Source organism: Micromys minutus (genome assembly GCF_963924665.1).
Source record: "Micromys minutus genome assembly, chromosome: 8".
In the NCBI taxonomy this organism is placed as follows: domain Eukaryota; kingdom Metazoa; phylum Chordata; class Mammalia; order Rodentia; family Muridae; genus Micromys; species Micromys minutus.
The window spans coordinates 62,100,510-62,118,629 of NC_137977.1; the positions used below are offsets into that span (position 1 = coordinate 62,100,510).

At 42.9% G+C, this 18,120-nt stretch overlaps 1 protein-coding gene across 1 annotated transcript in view; it reads left to right on the forward strand.

The window, feature by feature from the left end:
• The first annotated feature begins 3,089 nt into the window (after positions 1 to 3,089).
• Positions 3,090 to 18,120, forward strand: part of EPG5 (ectopic P-granules 5 autophagy tethering factor) — a 92,522-nt gene continuing 77,491 nt past the window's right edge. The window contains exons 1-3 of the mRNA XM_080919765.1: positions 3,090 to 3,175; positions 13,837 to 14,742; positions 16,445 to 16,688. Of these exons, the coding sequence (XP_080775891.1) occupies positions 3,116 to 3,175; positions 13,837 to 14,742; positions 16,445 to 16,688 (1,210 nt within the window). The 5' untranslated portion in view covers positions 3,090 to 3,115. The remainder of the gene's footprint in view (positions 3,176 to 13,836; positions 14,743 to 16,444; positions 16,689 to 18,120) is intronic.

Below are 18,120 nucleotides of genomic sequence, written 5' to 3' on the forward strand. Positions count from 1 at the left end.
TCTTTGTTGCATAGTGAGTCTGAGGCCAACCTGGAGTGGATTGGGAGAGAAGTACTTGTGTCTGCTGTGTGTGTGTGTGTGTGTGTGTGTGTGTGTGTGTGTGTCTAGAAGATTATGAAAGGGAGAATAGTAGAAAAAGGATACTTTTGCATGTTTTTTTTTCTTGTGAAACCAACAGTCTGTTAATGGAAGAGATCACATTTGTGCAAGAATCCAATAAGCTGGACCTGCACTTTTAGTTTTTACTTGCTAATTGACTCAAGATACTGAAAATTTTAGTTCAGATTACTCTGATTCCACATCAGTTTCACAACATGTATTTAGTAATCAGGAATGATAAGCTATGGCTGCCTACAGGGTGCTGTACAGGAAGTGATTGACTACAGGAATAAAATGACTATTTGGAAATACTCTAAGAGTTGTCACTACTGGGGAATGACCACCAGAGGGCAACAGAGATCCTGGCATAGGATCTTGTGGAGGCACTTCATCCAGCCAGGCACAGCCACTCTGAACCCTGTCATAACCAGCCCTCATCCAGTCACTGACTGACGCCTATGTCACACTCACATTAACTTTTGCAAGGCCATAACATGAGAATCTCAGTCCTTTTCTGATGGACTGACTCCTGTTCAATTGGTTGGAAAATTTCTCTTGAGGTTGAGAGTGTCTCAAAGTTGCAATGAAAATTAATTCAGTCTATCAGAAGGAAATTGAAAGACATTTATAAAAATTAAGAATAAGACTGTCTCTTTGATGAACATTTTGCATCTATGATCCATCTTATAGAAATACACATGCAGACTGGGTATCCTGACATAAGCTTGCTAGCCTAGTTTTTGGATGGTCTCTGTGAGTTCAAGGCCAACATGGTCTACCTTCATAATGCCACTCTGTCTCAAAGCAAAACCAACAAGTAGAACACACACACACACACACAGACACACACACACACACACACACACACACACACACACACACACACACGTAAGCAGGAAGGCTGTTTGGGAGGTAGAAAGGATCATTACTGTTAATTCTACAGAGCAAGAAGATGGTACTTAGAGAACTTTACAGACTAAAAGGAGCAGGGGACGGCAGTGAGGGTGTTCCAGACTAGCTAGGAGATGTGACCAAGTAAACTGTATGGATACGTGGCTAGGGGTGGTGACATTGGTGTGTAGTTGTAGGTACTCAGGGAAATGATGAAAAGTTTTGGATAAGTATGTCTACTTTAATCCTTAAAGTGTCGCATGGTATCCCATAAACATACAATTGTATATGTACTGATATAGTAAGGAAGACAATGTATAGGCACATTTGCATAGGGTTCATGAAGATACTATGCCATTTTATATAAGGTATCTGAGGATTTGTACTTTGGAATTTGTGAAGGTGGAGCAGCAGAGGTATGTGGGTCCTAGAATCAATTCTCTGAAGATTAGTATATGCAAAGGGCAGGACTACCAAGTTCACCCTCATGCTAGGGAGCTGGGCAGCTTTTGATGTTGAGGATTTGGGCTTACAGATTTGGGGTGCAGCTTTATGGAGCTTGTCTGGTTGGAGTCGGGGGGGGGGTTCGTACTTATCCCTGTGAAACAAAACAACGATCTCTTCCAAATCCCCTACTCCAACCCACCAAGCTGTTTAATATAATTAATGGACAAGACATAACCCAGGGGCTAAAATAGCTCAGGCATAGAGCCCTTGCTTAGCATACACAAGGTTCAGAGTTCAAGTCCCTGCACCACATGGGACACTAAACAAAGATTTAACTATAGAATAAAAGGAAAGAAGACCCGGAAAGGTGGCACATGCCTTTTATCTCAGCACTCAGGAGGCAGAAACAGGTGGATTTCTGGGTTCAAGGCCAGACTGGTCTACAGAGCTAGTTCCAGGGCAGCCAGGGCCACTTAGAAGAACCCTGTCTCAAAACAACAACCAAACCAAACAACAACCAACCAAACAGAAACCACACCATACACACGGAATTCTGAAGTCCTTTTTCTTCCCCCATTCTCCCTTCTGCTGATATCTGCCTGCTCCTGCTGGGACTTAAGGGTGTGTCTTACCAAGCTCCACCCATTCAGTTTTTCAAGCCACAATCTTGGAGATTTTTTTTTTTAGGTTATGCTACGGAATGGGCTGGTTAATCTTTTCGCCCCTCTTGTAGATACCAGGTGCTGTCTTGTCCACACCTCTCCCCCCAATAAAACAACACATATTCATTAATTCCATTCTTCAGACATTATTTTCTATTGCTTTGAAAATTCTTGGAGCACATCAGAGAAGGAATTTACACACCAGGAGGGCTGACCTTTCAGTAGGGTTGACAGAGTCTAACAATAAACACTCTTTTAAAGTACTTTAGAGGCATTTCATGCACCAAAGGCCAGCTTTCTTCTTTTTTTCTTTTATTAAAATCTGGAATCGTGAACTGAAACACAGCGTGCAAAACGTACACTAAATATTTTTGCGGCCTCATTTCTTTTTACTTTTTGTCTGTCTTCTTTAAGCAGATGTTTCTAATTTAGCCTGCAAACTTGGGCAGTAAGTATAACATCGAGATGTCTGCTATAATCAGGTGCCTTTAATAATTAACCAATTTAATTCTTGTGACTTGGAGATGGAAGTATCATCACCCCCTTCTACAAAACAGCAGATAAGGAATTCACTTTGGATGGACATAATGTTTCTTTCCGGAAATGTAACGTAGATTTAGGCTGACTTGAATTGGTTATCTAGGTATCAAAATCAGATTGCCAAGGCCTCTTCTGGCACTTCATGGTCCAAGTCGAACATTCTTCTGCGAGTTGCAGAGTTGCAGAGTCAGAGGGGAGCTCTGAGTGCCACCCTGCCGCCGCAGGGCGTGGCCGGAGGCGGGGCGAGGGCTGGGCTGGGGCGGACCCTGAGCAAGAATAGGCAGAGCCTTTCGCGCACAAGTAATTTCTTGCTAAGTTTGTCCCACGCGGGACCCCGTACGCGTTCCAGTTGCCGCCTCCCTTGCTCAAGTGGTGGAGGGTTTATCACGTGATACTCAGGAGGCCGGAACTGGGCTGCTTGCGTGAATTGCAGGAGTTTGACAGAAACAGACCGCGACGTCGCGGAGGCAGAGTGTATGGCCGAGGCTGTGAAGCCCCGCCGGGCCAAGGCCAAGGCCAGCCGGACCAAAGGCAAGGTGAGGATGCTGTCGCCCCCATGCGAGCCCTCTGCTCGCCGCGCGTCCCGTGGGGTTCCGTGGGGTTCCGTGGGGTTCCGTGGGATCTCGGTGTGGGGCTGTCAGGGCCGCTTGGCCGTCTTTCTGTCCTGACTTCAGTGGGCTTTTTCTCTTTTACTCATTTTTTTGGCTTCCCACACCAACGCCTGGCTAGTTGTTTTCCACCTTTGCCCCATCTTTCCCTTCCTGTCTTATCCTCTGTAACATGGGAACACTCCCAGGTTCTGGAAATGCACGGAGACCGGACGTCCTTCGCTTGGGAAGGATGGTTTGTAGACAGCAGTGATATGTCAGACCTCTTCGTTTTTCAAAATCCAGAGCGACAGTGTTATTTCCTGTGTACCTGATTGTTTACAGCGTAGCGTGGATATACAAAAATCAACACGGCAGAATCCGGACAGTAGGGATGGATTTGAATTTTTTTTTTTTGGCTTGTTTCATGTCAGTGTGGTTTTAGGTTGACTTGTTTTTAGGTGCATTTTTCACGTCGCTCCTGTATACGTGCTGAGGCGAACAAATTAAGTTCTACCCTAAGATGGTGGTTAGACCTATGTATATCCATAACTATGTATATTTAAATAGGGTTTTAATATGTAGCCCTGCCTGGCCTGGAACTCACCATATACCTCGAACTCCCAGGGGTTCTGCCACCACACCCGCCTACCGTCTAGATAACTTTGTTTTATGCAAAACAAGAGTTTACACGAATTGGAACCCACAATGAAGGTGGTATTGCTGTTATAGGAAATTTCCTTCCTCAGAACTGGTGATGTTGCTGAGCCCAAAGCATAACTTTTTGTGTGTTTGGGAACAAGTTTTAACGATGATTTATAGGAACTTCATAATAGAGTGTAAATGAAGTATGTGGATTCAAAGGCTTAGTTCAGGAAGTGCAGTGTCATATGCTCTTGTGTCGAAGTCGCAGTGCTTCTGATTTGTCCCAGTACCTGGCCTACATTCCTCAGTGTTAAATACCTGGTAGATGACTCCAGGGTGACAGGTTGTGGCTATGTATCTGGTATTTACTACTGGATACTTTAGCTATAGCCCTAATAATGTTTTTGTTCTTCTAGTTTGATCCTCTGTAAAAATAAAATTCCTCCAGTTCTGAGGGTCTGGACTTAAGCTCAGTAAACATAGTTTTAAGAAGAAGAGAATCTTGAATTTGGATTTGCTCTGAAGATTTAATAGATTTTATAGTAAGGCAGAGGGATGATGCCCAAGGTAATGAGACTCAGTTTACTGAAGGAGGAAGCTGGAGTTCAAGCCCAGCTGGGCTTCATAATGAATTCTAGGTTAGCTTGATGTTATACGGGGCCTTGTCTTGGAACATTGAATCAAACTGTAAACTCTAACAACCAACAGGTGTGTCTAGTAATTGACGGAGTGGATTAGGATGTTTCCAGGTTAACTCTTCCCACCTGTGCAGGTGGGCCTTCTTCATCTTGCCTACTACCTAGAAGTTGTTTTCTTTGTTTTTTCCAGGCGTGAATTATTGTTGGAATAAAGTTGGGCAATGCTATATATTATTATTTAAGCACCCTCCCCCCTTTTGTGCCTTGTGAGATCCACTTATTGCTTCTCACAAAGCGATTCTATCCATTTGGGATATAGGTGAAAACCCCTTAGGCCTCAGTGCTGCTTATAGTCAGGAAAAACCAAACCCAACTGAACAGCACCCGTTGAGATTAAGACACATGCTAGAAGGTGATAGTGGTGTTGTGGAAGAGAACTATCATGGTAGAATTTTGGAGTACTTGTGAGGGGCTGGGATGGGTTGTAGTTTCAAATAGTTGGGTGGTGCATTCCTTATTTAAAGGGATTCTCCCTTCCTTCCTTCTTTTCTTTCTTTCTTTCCTTCCTTCCTTCCTTCCTTCCTTCCTTCCTTCCTTCCTTTCTTTCTTTTCTTGACAAACTCTTAGTTTGAGACAAACTGTCAGCTCTGGCTATCCCGGAACTCACAATGTACATCAGGCTGGCCTTGAATTCTGCCTCCCAAGTGCCGAGATGAGGGCTTTTGTCCCCTTTCACCCCTGTTGAGGAGACTTACAAATGGAGATGTTGCATAGGAGGGTTAACAGACCGTAGACCTGTGTGCTCTGTCCTTGAAACTGTAAGGGGACACAGTGGCTAGGGCGGGGTGAGTGGATAGGAGCAGAGCAGTCAGAAAGGCAGGCCCTTGTAAGGAGTTTAGCTTTTCCTCCATGTGACATTAGAATCTGTGTGGGCTTGAGCAGAGGAGGGCAGTATCTGACTTAGGCTTTGAGGGAAACTGTGCTTGCACGGTTGAAAAACTATAAAGGGTATTAATGTGAAAACAGCTCAGATTTCAAAAGGAGTAGGAGATTCATTCCCGTGACATACATTAGTGACTGTGACCTAGGAATACAGATTTAGGTTCCCCGGAATACCACGTTCTAGTGTGGTAACAGTTTCATTAAGGTTTTATGGTTAATCCAAGAATGTCATAAATCAAATAATTTAAAAAAAGTTTCTGTGGGGAGCATTAGGCAGTTGGGTCACAGTGAATTGGGGAATCTGCTGCAGGCCTCAGGGTTGGTGGAAGCCAATACTATGTAAATTTTGAAATAAAAGTTTGTTAGTAGCATAGAGATGTATTGTGTGTGGGGTTGGATATGTGAATCTAGTTTTCTGGATTTATCCTGAGGCTGAGATAAAAACTTGCTAGTAATTAACACATAGTTGCATATGGTAGAGAGCTGGCAGGTCCAGAGATGGTGGCCAGATATAGCCTGTCCTGCAGAACAGAGGATGCAGGGCATTTGCATAACATGCAGAGAACCCTGGGTTCTGTCCCCAACACTGACACAGCAGCAAAACCATCATAAACCATACTGATGGCATTTAAGCCAGAAGCTGAATTGTTTCATTTTTTGGATTAATGCCTTAGTAAGAAGGCTGGTAGGATGGCTCAGTTGGTAAGGGAATTGTAGAGCCTGGTGACCTGAGATCAAATCCTAGCACACAAAGAAAGGGAGAGGTTGTCCTCTGACCTCCACTTAAAAGTTCCTTCTCCCCTGCCCAACCCTGTTTGTGTCTGTCTTACACATTCTCCTCCCCCCTTCTCTCTTTCTTACTACTACTACTACTACTACTACTACTACACACACACACACACACACACACACGAAATGCATATTCACGTGTGCGCTTTCACACACACATAGATCGGTAAGTTAGAAAAGAAATGGTCAGACACAACTGCCCTTCGTTACTAAGGTTGGGAAGAAGAGGAGCCAAGAAATAAGTGACAATGAGATGGGCTGTGGTCCCATTGCCTTCATGGTGACTGTGGGTCCTGGAGGCTGAGGAAAGAGTGTAGGAGGGAGGGATCAAGTCAGCAACATGCCTCAGATGAGGGAAGCAGGGTTGGCAGGTGACCAGAACAACACTAGAGAAAGTAGTAGCCCCGGGAGCAGTGCTCACAGAAGGAGCCCCATCTGCACTGTGCCTTCTATATGTGTGCCAGTCTTTGCCCAAGGAGAGCTGGTAAAACTGTCCTCAGAGCTTTGATCTGACACTCGTGCTGTCTACCTTTCTGTCCTCTTAATTGTTTCCTCGATAGGCATCATGCTACCTGTGTACTGTGGAGCACACACGTGGTTGATAAACCACAATGGTTTTTCAAACACTCTTAAAACAAGCATTGCATAAAATATAAAAACTGAGCCATTGTGATTCATGAAGGAGTCCATTGTCTTTTAAGGAAAGAGAGGAGTTGTAGGTTTACTTATGGAGTATGCAGAGAGAGCTGGAAGGCATAGAAGATGTTCCCACCTGTGTTTCAGAACACGCATAACTGCGTGATTATTTTCACACTGATTAAAGGAGTACGCACATGATACTGTACACATGGGCATTCAGAAATGGACTCCTTGGCTTTTATCTCCAAGAGACACTGTTGGTGGCAGTGCCTGTGTCCTTCTAGTTTAGCTTTGCCCTCTGCCTTCACAGTACTCCAGAGCATTTGACTGTTACAAGCCCAAGGTTCTGGAGTAGAAACATTTCCAAGACCAGAAATTATGTAAAAGTTTTAAGAAAATATAAATTGTGAGCACAAACACAAGCGAATTCCCCAAAGAGACAAACTGTTCCCCTCAGAGGAAGAAGGTACATTAATAGCAGTTAAGAGAAGTTATACGGGGACTGGGGAGATGGCTCAGTGGCTAGTAGCACTGGCTGCTCTTGCAGAGACCTGGGTTAGATTTCCACATGGCAGCTCACAACAGTCTGTAACTCCAGTCTCAGGGAATTAGACACCCTCTGCAGCACCAGGCAGGGACATACAGTGCACAGGCAAAAGACCCATACACATAAAGATAAATATTATTAAGATTAAAATAGTAATAAATGTAAGTTACCTGGCTTTGTCTCCTGAGCGTTTGTGTGGCTCGTCTCGTGTACTTGTGAGGTGCTGTGTAAGTAGATAATAGACAAGCTACTCACTATCTTGTCAGGCAGGACATTTCTTCCCCTGCTTTCCTTTCCTCAGAGATGTCATTGGATGACAACAGAGCTGTCAAACTCTTGTGTAAGGCATCACAGAGCCACTGGGTCAGCTCCAGCAGTTTGGGCTTGACTGTTAGAGAAATGGGGGCTGGTCTTTTGAGCTTTCATTTTGGCTATTTTGTCTCTAGTTAGTGTGTCCTTCTATATTCATTATTGACTTACATTTCTGTATCATTTCTAGATGTTGTTGTTGAATGATTTTTAGTTTTATCTTTTGGTTGTGCTGGTGATTGAATCCAAGTCCTTGAATGTGAGTGCTTTACCACTGAGCTATGTTTATTCTCAGCCCTGATGATTTTAGAATTGTTCCTTTATGTGCATAAAATTGTATTGAGGTGAATAAGGAAGAAACACAGATTCATTTTAATCTGCTTGGCTATTTTTATGTCTAAGACACATCTCTTGGGCTGGAGAGATGGCCCAATGGATAAGGGTACTTGCTGCTCTTGCAGGTCTGGTCTGGTTCACAGCACCCATGTTGGGAGGCTCACGGTCTCTAGTAACAATAGATCCAGGAATCTGATTCCCCTTTCTGGCCTCTGTGGGTACTGCATGCATGTGGTTGCACATCCAGACAGGCACACATACATATACATAAATTAAAAAAGAAGCAAATTTGTTAGAATTACAGAGACATGAATTTTTATGCTAGTGGCTTCATAGAACACATTGAGTTGTTTACATTTTATTTTCACAGTCTGTGAAGATCATTATATTCACAATATGACATCTAGCACCTTTTTTCCCTACACATTTAAAGTAGGCAAAGAGTTGGAAGTTGACTGGCTTTAACCAACATGGAATTGCAGTAGATTCCCACCTTGCTATGGAAGTTCATTTCTGAATTATTTATGTTTTATACCTTCTGAGAACTATGCAAGCCTCTGAATGTGCCAGAGTACACGGCTAGTGTAGGTGTTTGTTGGATAGTGTGATAGCCTCATCTTGGAGTTCTAGTACCTGAGGTAGAGTTCAGCATTCAGCTGATGCTTGCTCTTGTCACTTACAGGTGGCTCCTGTTAGCTCAAGAAACACTAATCAGAGTTAAACCTAGAACGTCCTAAGACACAGTGTCTGCTCAGGCGGATAGAACCAAGATAGTCATCTGGGAGGAAGCTGCCACTGGCCTGGCTGGTAGCTAGTATTTTCTTTCTAGCAGTCATTTCCTTAATTTTCTTTTTGAGCTTCAGTTTAAGAAACCTGCTTATTCCAGCAAGCCTGCAGAGCACACACTTGACAGATCCAGAATCCTTACTCGTTTTCAAGTAATGTTTTATTTATTGTCTGACAGTTTGACAGGTTGACTTTTGTTAGATCTGCATTGTTGGCTGACATTGTTCTAACACCCAGCTGCTGCTAGTGTGGAATGAAGGATTTTGGAGATGCATATTGAGCCTTGAAACATCGTTATCTGACATCAGTGGGAGAGGAGGCCCTTGGTCCTGTGGAGGCCTGATGCCCCGGCTTGGGGGATGCGAGAGCAGAGAGGTGGGCGTAGGCACGTGGGTGGGGAGCACCCTCATAGAGGCAAAGGGGAGGGGAATGGGATGGGGATTTGTGGAGGGGTTTACAAATGTAAACAAATCAAATGATTAATAAAAAAAGTCAGAACATAGATTGTGAACAGAAACACAAGCAAATTCCCAGGAAGAAACAGTTGTTCCCCTCAGAGGAAGAGGGTACATTAATAGCAGTTAAGAGAAGTTCTGTGAGGGCTCAGTGGTTATTAGCGCTGGCTGCACTTTCAGAGCACCTGACTTGGATTCCCAGCACCCTCATAGCAGCTCAAACCGTCTGTAACTCCAGTCCCAGGGAATTAGACACCTTCTGCAGCACCAGGGACATATATGGTGTATAGGCAAAAGATCCATACACATAAAAATAAATATTATATTTAAAATAATATAAACAAATAATAAAATAATTAAAGAATAAGTTACCTTGTCTCGTGAATGTTCGTGTGGCTCATGAATGCCGGCAGCTGTAATCCTTTCATGTTCTGCTTCAAAAACACTTATCTCTTCTTCCAAATATATCAAAATAACTTATTGTTTTGGCTATTAATCTGTCAAAATTTTTTAGACATTCAGAGCAGAATAATTAGAAAGCATAGGTGATTATTTGACTCTCATGCTTAAAATTTCTCAGCAAAAATGAATCATTTTGGTGATTTCATTTGGGTGCTAAGTTTGTTTGAATGTAAAAAGTTTTTTTCTTTTTCAATTTTTTGAGACACATTTCTCTGAATATCCCTGGCTGTGTAGACCAGGCTGGCCTGTAAGTCATGTAGAGCAGTCTGCCTTACCTCCTGAGTGCTCGGAGCACCACCATACACAGTCTTTAACAGCACAGCACTTTACAATGTTGTTTTAATCAAATTTCCACATTAAAAAGAAATTCAGCCTGGCCTGTTGGTTACCTAATTACTTTTTATGTTTAGTGTGCGTTTTGCCCTTCCACGTTTGTGAGGGTTATGTGTGTTGAACTCAAGCTGTTAGGTCTATGCCCCTCTACCTGCCAAGCCATCTCGACAGCTCAGAGGCATTCTTTTAAAACCATAATTATAATTGTCTGTTTAGTCACTTTTTTTTTCTTTGTGGTTTTGAGGTATGGCCTCACATGGAATTCTGTGTATCTGAGGATGAGTTTGAGTTCCTTATCCTGCTGTTTTCCTCCTAAGTACTGGGTGTATCATGGTACTGTACCATCATATGCATTAAAGATTAACTTTTTAAGATGATTCACTTATCACATTTTTGTTAGTATTATTAATTGTACAAAACAATGTGATATTTTCAAACATGCAAATAATATACTTTGATCATATTTTCCCTTTACTGTCCCATAGTTATTTTTTATTTTTTGAATTATTTATTTTATATATGTGAGTACACTGTTCCTATCTTCAGAAACACCAGAGAGCATCAAATCCTATTGCAGAAAGCCACCATGTAGGTGCTGGGAATTGAACTCAGGACCTCTAGAAGAGCAGCCAGTGCTCTTAACCACTAAGCCATTTCTCCAGCCCCTCACCCTCCTTTTTCTTCCAGCTCTATAAGAGTTATTGTGTAGACTGTTTGACTTTCAGCTGGCATTTTTTGCATTCTAAGTTAAGCTCATGCATTGCTAGGAAGGACACCACTGAAACACTACCTCTCTCAGACATTGTATCAGAGATGCTTTGCTGAGGAATGCTTTCCTGGCAATGCTAACTCAACTATTTGGTTATGGTCTCTTTGCCAGGATTCTCATTGAAACTCACTATTTTTTCTTTTGTAATTACAAAATACCTGAAACTGTTTGTTTTGCTTTTGCTCAGGTTCTGGCTCAGTCACTGTAACATCTGTCATTCCTGTGGCATTGAGTCATTTCTGTTATTGTGGTTTAAGCATATCCCCCAAGGATGGTTTGTATGTTCAAAAATTGCTTCCCAGTATAGTGATCAGGAGGAGCTGTGGGCCCAGCAGGGTATTAGGAAACGGACCCTGGCAGTTCTCAGGATTGTTATAACAAGAGTGAGCTCATCCCCTCCTCGCTTCAGCTTCCTGTCTCATAAATCCTTCCCCTTTTCTGGGGTGTTTGTTGTTGTGATATCATATGACATGAAGTCCTTACAGATGAAGCACCATGATTTTGAACTGTGGTCTCAATATACATCTTACAAGTATCCAGCTTTAAGCATTTTATTGCCAGAATGGAAAAATGGGCTAGCACCTGTAGGGGTGATGGTAACTTTCTGTTTTTCCTGTTCCTTGTATGTTTATTGCACTTTTGCATAGAAGGGTGGTCACTTCCTGCTCATTGGATTTACTTTTTATTTGTTCAGTAAGTATTTATTTTAGACTCATAGGTACTTCTTTTGCATGTTATAATCGAATGCTATGGTTTTGCTGTTGGTTGGTTTGTTTGGGTGCTTGAGTTACTGCAGTCTTCTCTTGAGTTTGGAGAGAACATGTTGGTCAAATGAAAACACCTGTAGGTCTGTGGCAGTTAGAGTCAGTTTCATTTTGCTTTGCCTTTGGTAGATGATCCATTTAAACATTTCATTTTCATTTTTGGATCATAATTTGTTGATTACTGCGATATTGTTTTCTTTTCAGATTATAATAGTGAATATCCAGATTGAATGTGCTCAAAATGGGCAATGCAACATATAAGATAGACTATTTCATGAGGTGGATTTACATTCTGTCTGTTAAATGTGAAAATTTAGATTTTTTTTCTTGAAGGAGGGAAGGTTTTGTTTTGAGTCTCGATGTGTAGGAGTTGCATATCGTAGAAGACCTGTGGCTCTCCCTGTGGCAGGAGAAGGAGGCAGCCGCTCGCATCTACAGTGGACTCTGACTCAGGTCAATGCTGATGCCCAGTTTGTTCTGTGCTTTATTGAACAGGGAGGCACTGCCCACCTTTATGACAGCTCTTCCCACCTCAGTCCTCTGAAAGTCCTTCTCACATCTGTGGTATGTTTGCTGGAAAGACTATCCTATCTCAAGCCCACTTCTTCTCAACTTGACAACAAAACATCATTTTAAAATCACAGCATTTTATCTTTGGTCTCACGTCATCCCATGGTCATCTAATAACTAAGATTGCATTAATTCAATTAAAAGTCTCCGTAGGTTTGATCACATTGAACAATAATCAGAAAAGTCTAGACTATCCTCTGAGAGTCCAGATAGTTCATTAACTGTGAGCTCGTATAAAACAAAAACATTTTACAAACCTAAACATTTTCATTTCAAAATAGAGGAAAGAGGGCATAGGTCCAAGGAAAGATTGGTTTGTCCAAAGTTAGATATGCACCAGTAGATTAAACACCTAATTCTACAGGAACATATCCAGCATCTGGGCTTGTGATGACTCATCAGAGGTCCATCAGAATGAGCTTCAAGGACCCACCAGCTCATCATTTATACTGCACATGACCTCATTCTTTGGCCAGCAAGTCTAGAGGCTTGCTTGATGGATGTCCCAACCCCCTGGCATGTCCAGTGTACCTGAGGCTTTACCTACACAGCTTTATGCAATATCATTTTCATCCCTCCTTCAGGGAATTTGTCCCTGTCATATGTTGTCAGGCCTCAGTCCCTTTTTTGAACCACAGTACAAATCTCCATGACCTCTAAATTCTTGCATCTTTTATACCTGCAAAACTGTTACCACATGGATAACTTGCTGAGCTTTGTGGCCATCTCAAGGTGTTGTCTTGTCAGATTCAGGTTCAGTTGCAGCATCCTCTGTGTGTCATTGAGGATGACCAATGCATTGTTTTGAAGCTAGGATTCCTGTGTTTCGTTTCTAGTTCAGGCTTTCTCTTTTCAGATCAGCTTACATATTTATAGTTGGGGGTTTCCCGTGGCTGGATTATTATCCTCAAGGAAACTTTTCCTATTGTCCCAGTGAAGTGAGGGAGGCTTCTCCTTAATGGTGGTAATTCTTTCCACTGTTACTGGTGTTTTTCAAACCCAATGTGCGTATGGTTTCAAATTCACTGTAACTCATACTCTCACTGAAATGCATATTCACTTATTAAAAAACTTTCACAGATTCATAGAGAAGAGGAAGAGGCACTTTTGGGAGGATATATTACATTCTGTACATGCATTCCATTTTAAAGTACAATTTCCGAGTATGTTCAGAAATCATGACAGAAGGAGCACCTTTATAGGGTGATACTGTAAAGGTAGTGGGGAGGTTGATTCACTGGGTACAGCCCATGTCATGCGTGGTCAACAGGCATGGAAACTTGCTGATTGGTTGCTTTTGGTTTACATTATCAAATCCTGATGACTGTGGTGGCTGGAAACCAAGGTTCTCTTATTAATAAACAAATTTAGAACTGGCTACAAAAGAAGCTCAAGGGCAGTTTTATTAGAGTTTAAGAGAAACTAAAAGGCAGAATAGGTGACAATCTTGTTAGGAGAGATAGAAAAAAAATGCAGCGTCTTTTAATTGAGGTCTGAAATGGAAGAAAGTGAGCTAGTGAGCTGAGGAAAGAGCCCTCAATGTAAAAGTTTAGATATTTATGTATAGATTAAAATTCTTCATGCTGAAACCATTAGCTCTTGTTATATTTCATACCTTGCTTGCAGGAAAAGAAGAAATATGAAGCCCTTCAGACTTCTGATGCAGTTCCCCTTCCAGAGACTTGTAGAGAACAGGAAATCCTGTTTCCAGCTTCTGAACTCAAAGGAGATGCTCTGAATGTGTCGGCTGGTTCCCAGCTCCACAGAGATGTGTGTGGATGGAATGAAAGTGAAATGGTTGATATACCACTCACTTCCTTGACTACAAGGGATGAAGGATCCCTGACACAGGACACAGAGGACCTAAAAGAAAGGGGTGAGATCACAGCCCATGACGGAGATAATGAAATTCCCGGAGACAACGTTACAACTGAATGCGATCCTTCCGAGAACTTTACAGAAGTAGAGGAAAGCACACTCACACCATGTGGGCCTCTAGAAAACACACTGCAGTCTGACTTTCCCTGCCCTCAGCAGGAAATGGAAAGCCCACATGTCAGAGAAAGTCCCACTAGGAAAGAAGATGAAGCAGCTCTTGGCTATTCAATGGTTAGCTTGCACAGTTCTTATGAAGCCAAAGAAGTTTCTCAGCCACCTGGAGTGAAGAAACTGTATCCGGAGTTGCCAGCTGAGATTGCCGAAGCACCAGCTTTGGTGGCAGTGAAGCCATTGCTCCATAGTGAGCGACTCTACCCAGAACTCCCAGCTCAGCCCGAACTGGTACCCTTCACTAAAGAACAGCTCAAACTCTTGGAGCCTGGCTCATGGCTGGAAAATGTTGAGTCATATGTAGAAGAATTTGATAATATTGCTCATCAGGACAGACATGAGTTTTATGAGTTGCTTTTGAATTACTCACGATGCAGGAAGCAATTGCTGTTGGCTGAAGCCGAGCTGCTCACTCTGATGTCTGATTGCCAAAATGCCAAAAGTCGACTGTGGAACTTCAAGGATGAACAAATGGCTGTACAGGTATCTTGACTTGTGTGTGTTAAGCTTCAGAGCTTGGGAGGTTGGTATTTGAACTGCCTTTTCCATGGTGCTGTCTAGGATTTGGTCTGCTCCTGGCTTCATCAGTCCAGGGATCACATGATCAAATGGCCACAGGAGCAGGCATATAACATGTAGGAGAAGGGCAGAGTAGGGTGCCGCTCAGTGGAGAAGCACATGCCTTGTCTAGAGGGGATGGCAGCTCTAGGACACTTTTATAATGGTAGGATTGGTACATCTCAGGATTTCTCAGAGAAGCAGGAATCTGGACTTTTGCATGAAGGATGCTATCTGGCAGTTTCAGCAACTAACTAAATACAAATATATGCAGATACATATTCTATAGAGTTCAAGCCAGCAAACCATGTCTCAAGGTAAAATTCAGCCCATAGACTATTAGTTTTATATCATGGCATAATGCCACAAATGTGCAGTCGGTAGAGAGTGTACTGGTTGGAAAGTGATAAGGACAGTTCATTAGCTGTTAACCCACCCCAGGAGGCCAGAGCCACCATTTCCTAAGGATCCAGGAGGGATGGCAAGGAATAGAAGGCCACTTTTGACAAGTTTGCCATTGAGGAGAAGCTGGTGATACATGTGATTTGCTGCCCTACCTCTGACTTGTACAGAGCCTTGTATATCTTTTTGTAGATTCTGTGGTAAGAAACACATTTGGAAAAAAATTGAAAAAGGAAGGTAGAGAAAAAGCTCAACAGAGAAGAAATAAGAGCACTTGCTGCTCTTGCAGAGACCCTGGTTTCATTCCCAGCATGTGTGTGGCAGCTCTAGTTTCCAGGGGATCCCATACCCTCTTCTGACTTCCATGGATAACTAGGCATGTAAGGGGTATACATATATAATATGTAGACGGAACAGTCGTACATATAAAATAAATCTAAAAAGGAAGGAAGGAAGGAAGGAAGGATAGACTCGTGTGGTGGGAAGAGTCACTCTAAAGGAGGAGGATTGCTTTGAACAGACACAGAGCATTAATGAGGTAAATCTAGACATATTTTGGACTACTGTTGAGGGATTGGGACATTGGCCTTGGTTTTCTTTTTTCTTTTTTTGTATAGAATAGAGTTTATTTAGGGCATGGGGAAGGAGTTAAGAGGGTAACAGAAAAAGGCAGAGAGAAAGAGAGAGTAGAGAAGTAGAGGCCGGCCATGAGCACATGGGGGGGGGGGAGCACAAGAACAGAGGAACAGGAGCGAGCAGACGGCCTTGGCATTTTGGCATAGAGATTGATACCATTTGTGAGAGTTGTAGGATACACGTTACTGTTCCTTACTGACTTTATAGAGTCTTTTTTTAAATGATTGATTTATTTTATGTACATTGGTGTTTTGCCTGCATTTCTGTGTGAAAATGTTGGATCATTTGGAACTGGAGTTACAGACAGTTGAGACCTGCCATGTGGGTGCTGGGAATTGAACCTGGGTGCTTTGGAAGAGTAGCCAGTACTCCAAACCACTGAGCCATTTCTCCAGCCCCATAGGGTCACTCTTCAGAACGCATCTACTCATGAGTGCCAGTGTTTTCGGACACCGACCATCATTTGCTGGTATTGTTTTGTATGTGCAGTGTTGGCCCTCACTGTGGTTGAAGTAGTGCCGGAGCCGGTCAGTCCCCACCTGCTGCTCAGATGCACCGGTCTCACATTTCGTCCTTTGTCTACCGCTAGGGCATCTGTGCAGATCAGGTGAAAGTTTATGGCCATCACCACTACCAGAGAGTAGAGATGAATGAGAATGTCCTGGGAGAACTGAAGAAGTTATTTGATGCCAAATCTGAGCACCTCCACCAGACCCTGACCCTGCATTCATACACGTCTGTGCTCTCGAGGTTGCAAGTGGAGTCCTACATCTATACTCTGCTCAACAGCTCAGCCGCTCTGAGACCTTTAGCAGTTTATCAGGCAGACCAAGGTATGTAAGCAGCAGCAGCTTCCCTCTCTACTGAAGAACAGTTGAGGGCACAGACCTGCTGAGCTGACTGGATCCGAACTGGTTTCACTGTGTAGTTTCCTCTCTTCAATAGCAGTGTGGGCCAGGTCTGTGTGCTGACATTTCTTGAGCAGTATGAGATCGCCTCCCATGGCTAGTCCCCTTTTTCCCTGGCTAGCAGCTCTCTTCCTTTAGGAGGCAAGAGAGGGTGACTCTCCTAGCCTTTGCTAAGTTGTGGCCCAATGATCCCAAAACTGATCATCAGGAGACCTTTCCTTTTCTTTAAAAAAATTATTATTTTCACTAGTGTTACTATTAGATTTACTTATTTTATGTGTTTGAATGTTCTACCTCCTTGTCTGTCTGTGTACCACATGCCTGATGCCTGCAGAGGTCAGAAGATGGAGTTAGGTTCCTTGGCTTGAGTTATGGATGGTTATAAGCTGCCACGTGGGTACTGGAAATTAAACCCCATAGGTCCTCTGCAAGAACAAGTGCTCTAGTCATTGAGCAAGCCTTCCAGCCCCCCAGAATATTCTCCTGTTTCTTGTACTTTTTTTTTTTGTTTGTTTGCTCAGTTTGTTTTCTTGAATTTTTTTTTTTTAACCAAGGCTCTATAATGTTCTGATGTAGAACTTCTAATTTTTTTCAGGGCAGTTGGTGATCTCCCCTGGAGCTACATCCTCAGTTTCTCTCACACATGTTCAGTCAAGCAGTCAGCCATCAGCTCCTCTTCAAACCAGCTGTCTGACGTACTGGTAGAATTTGTGCAGATCATTTAGGGAGGGGGAGAAAGAGTAGTTTATTTCCATGATGGCGGGATATAAGCAGCTGGTCACCAGGCATGCGGTGCACAATCAGACATGCAGGTAGATCCTCATTCAGGATATAAAGCCTTAAGACCACCCCCAGCGGCCTTTGTGTAATGAGTCTCCGCTTCCTGCAGGTTCCACAACCTTCCACAAATCCTGGGCACTGAGCGTTGAGTAAATTAGGGACCGTCTCGCATTCAAACTGCATGTTGTACTCCTGACCTTGGGCATCTCAATTCAGTATGCACTCTGTTCAACTTCAGAAGTCCCCACTGTCTTTAACAGTCTCAGCATTGCTCTCAGCTCACCTGATGCAGTTTCAAGAGCATGCTGTCTCGATTTTGCTCTTAAAAAAAAAAGAAAGAAAGAAAAGGAAAGAAAGAAAAAGAGAATAAAGGCAGGCATAGTGGTATACACCTTTACTCCCAGCACTTGAACTTAAGGGGCAGGCAGTTTTAGTTCAGCCTGCTCTTCAAAGTGAGTTCTAGGACAGTTAGTTCTAGGTCTAGACAGAGTGAAACCCTATCTCACAAACAAACAAGCATCAAGCCAAACAAAATAAATGAGAATAAGAGAGAGAGAGAGAGAGAGAGAGAGAGAGA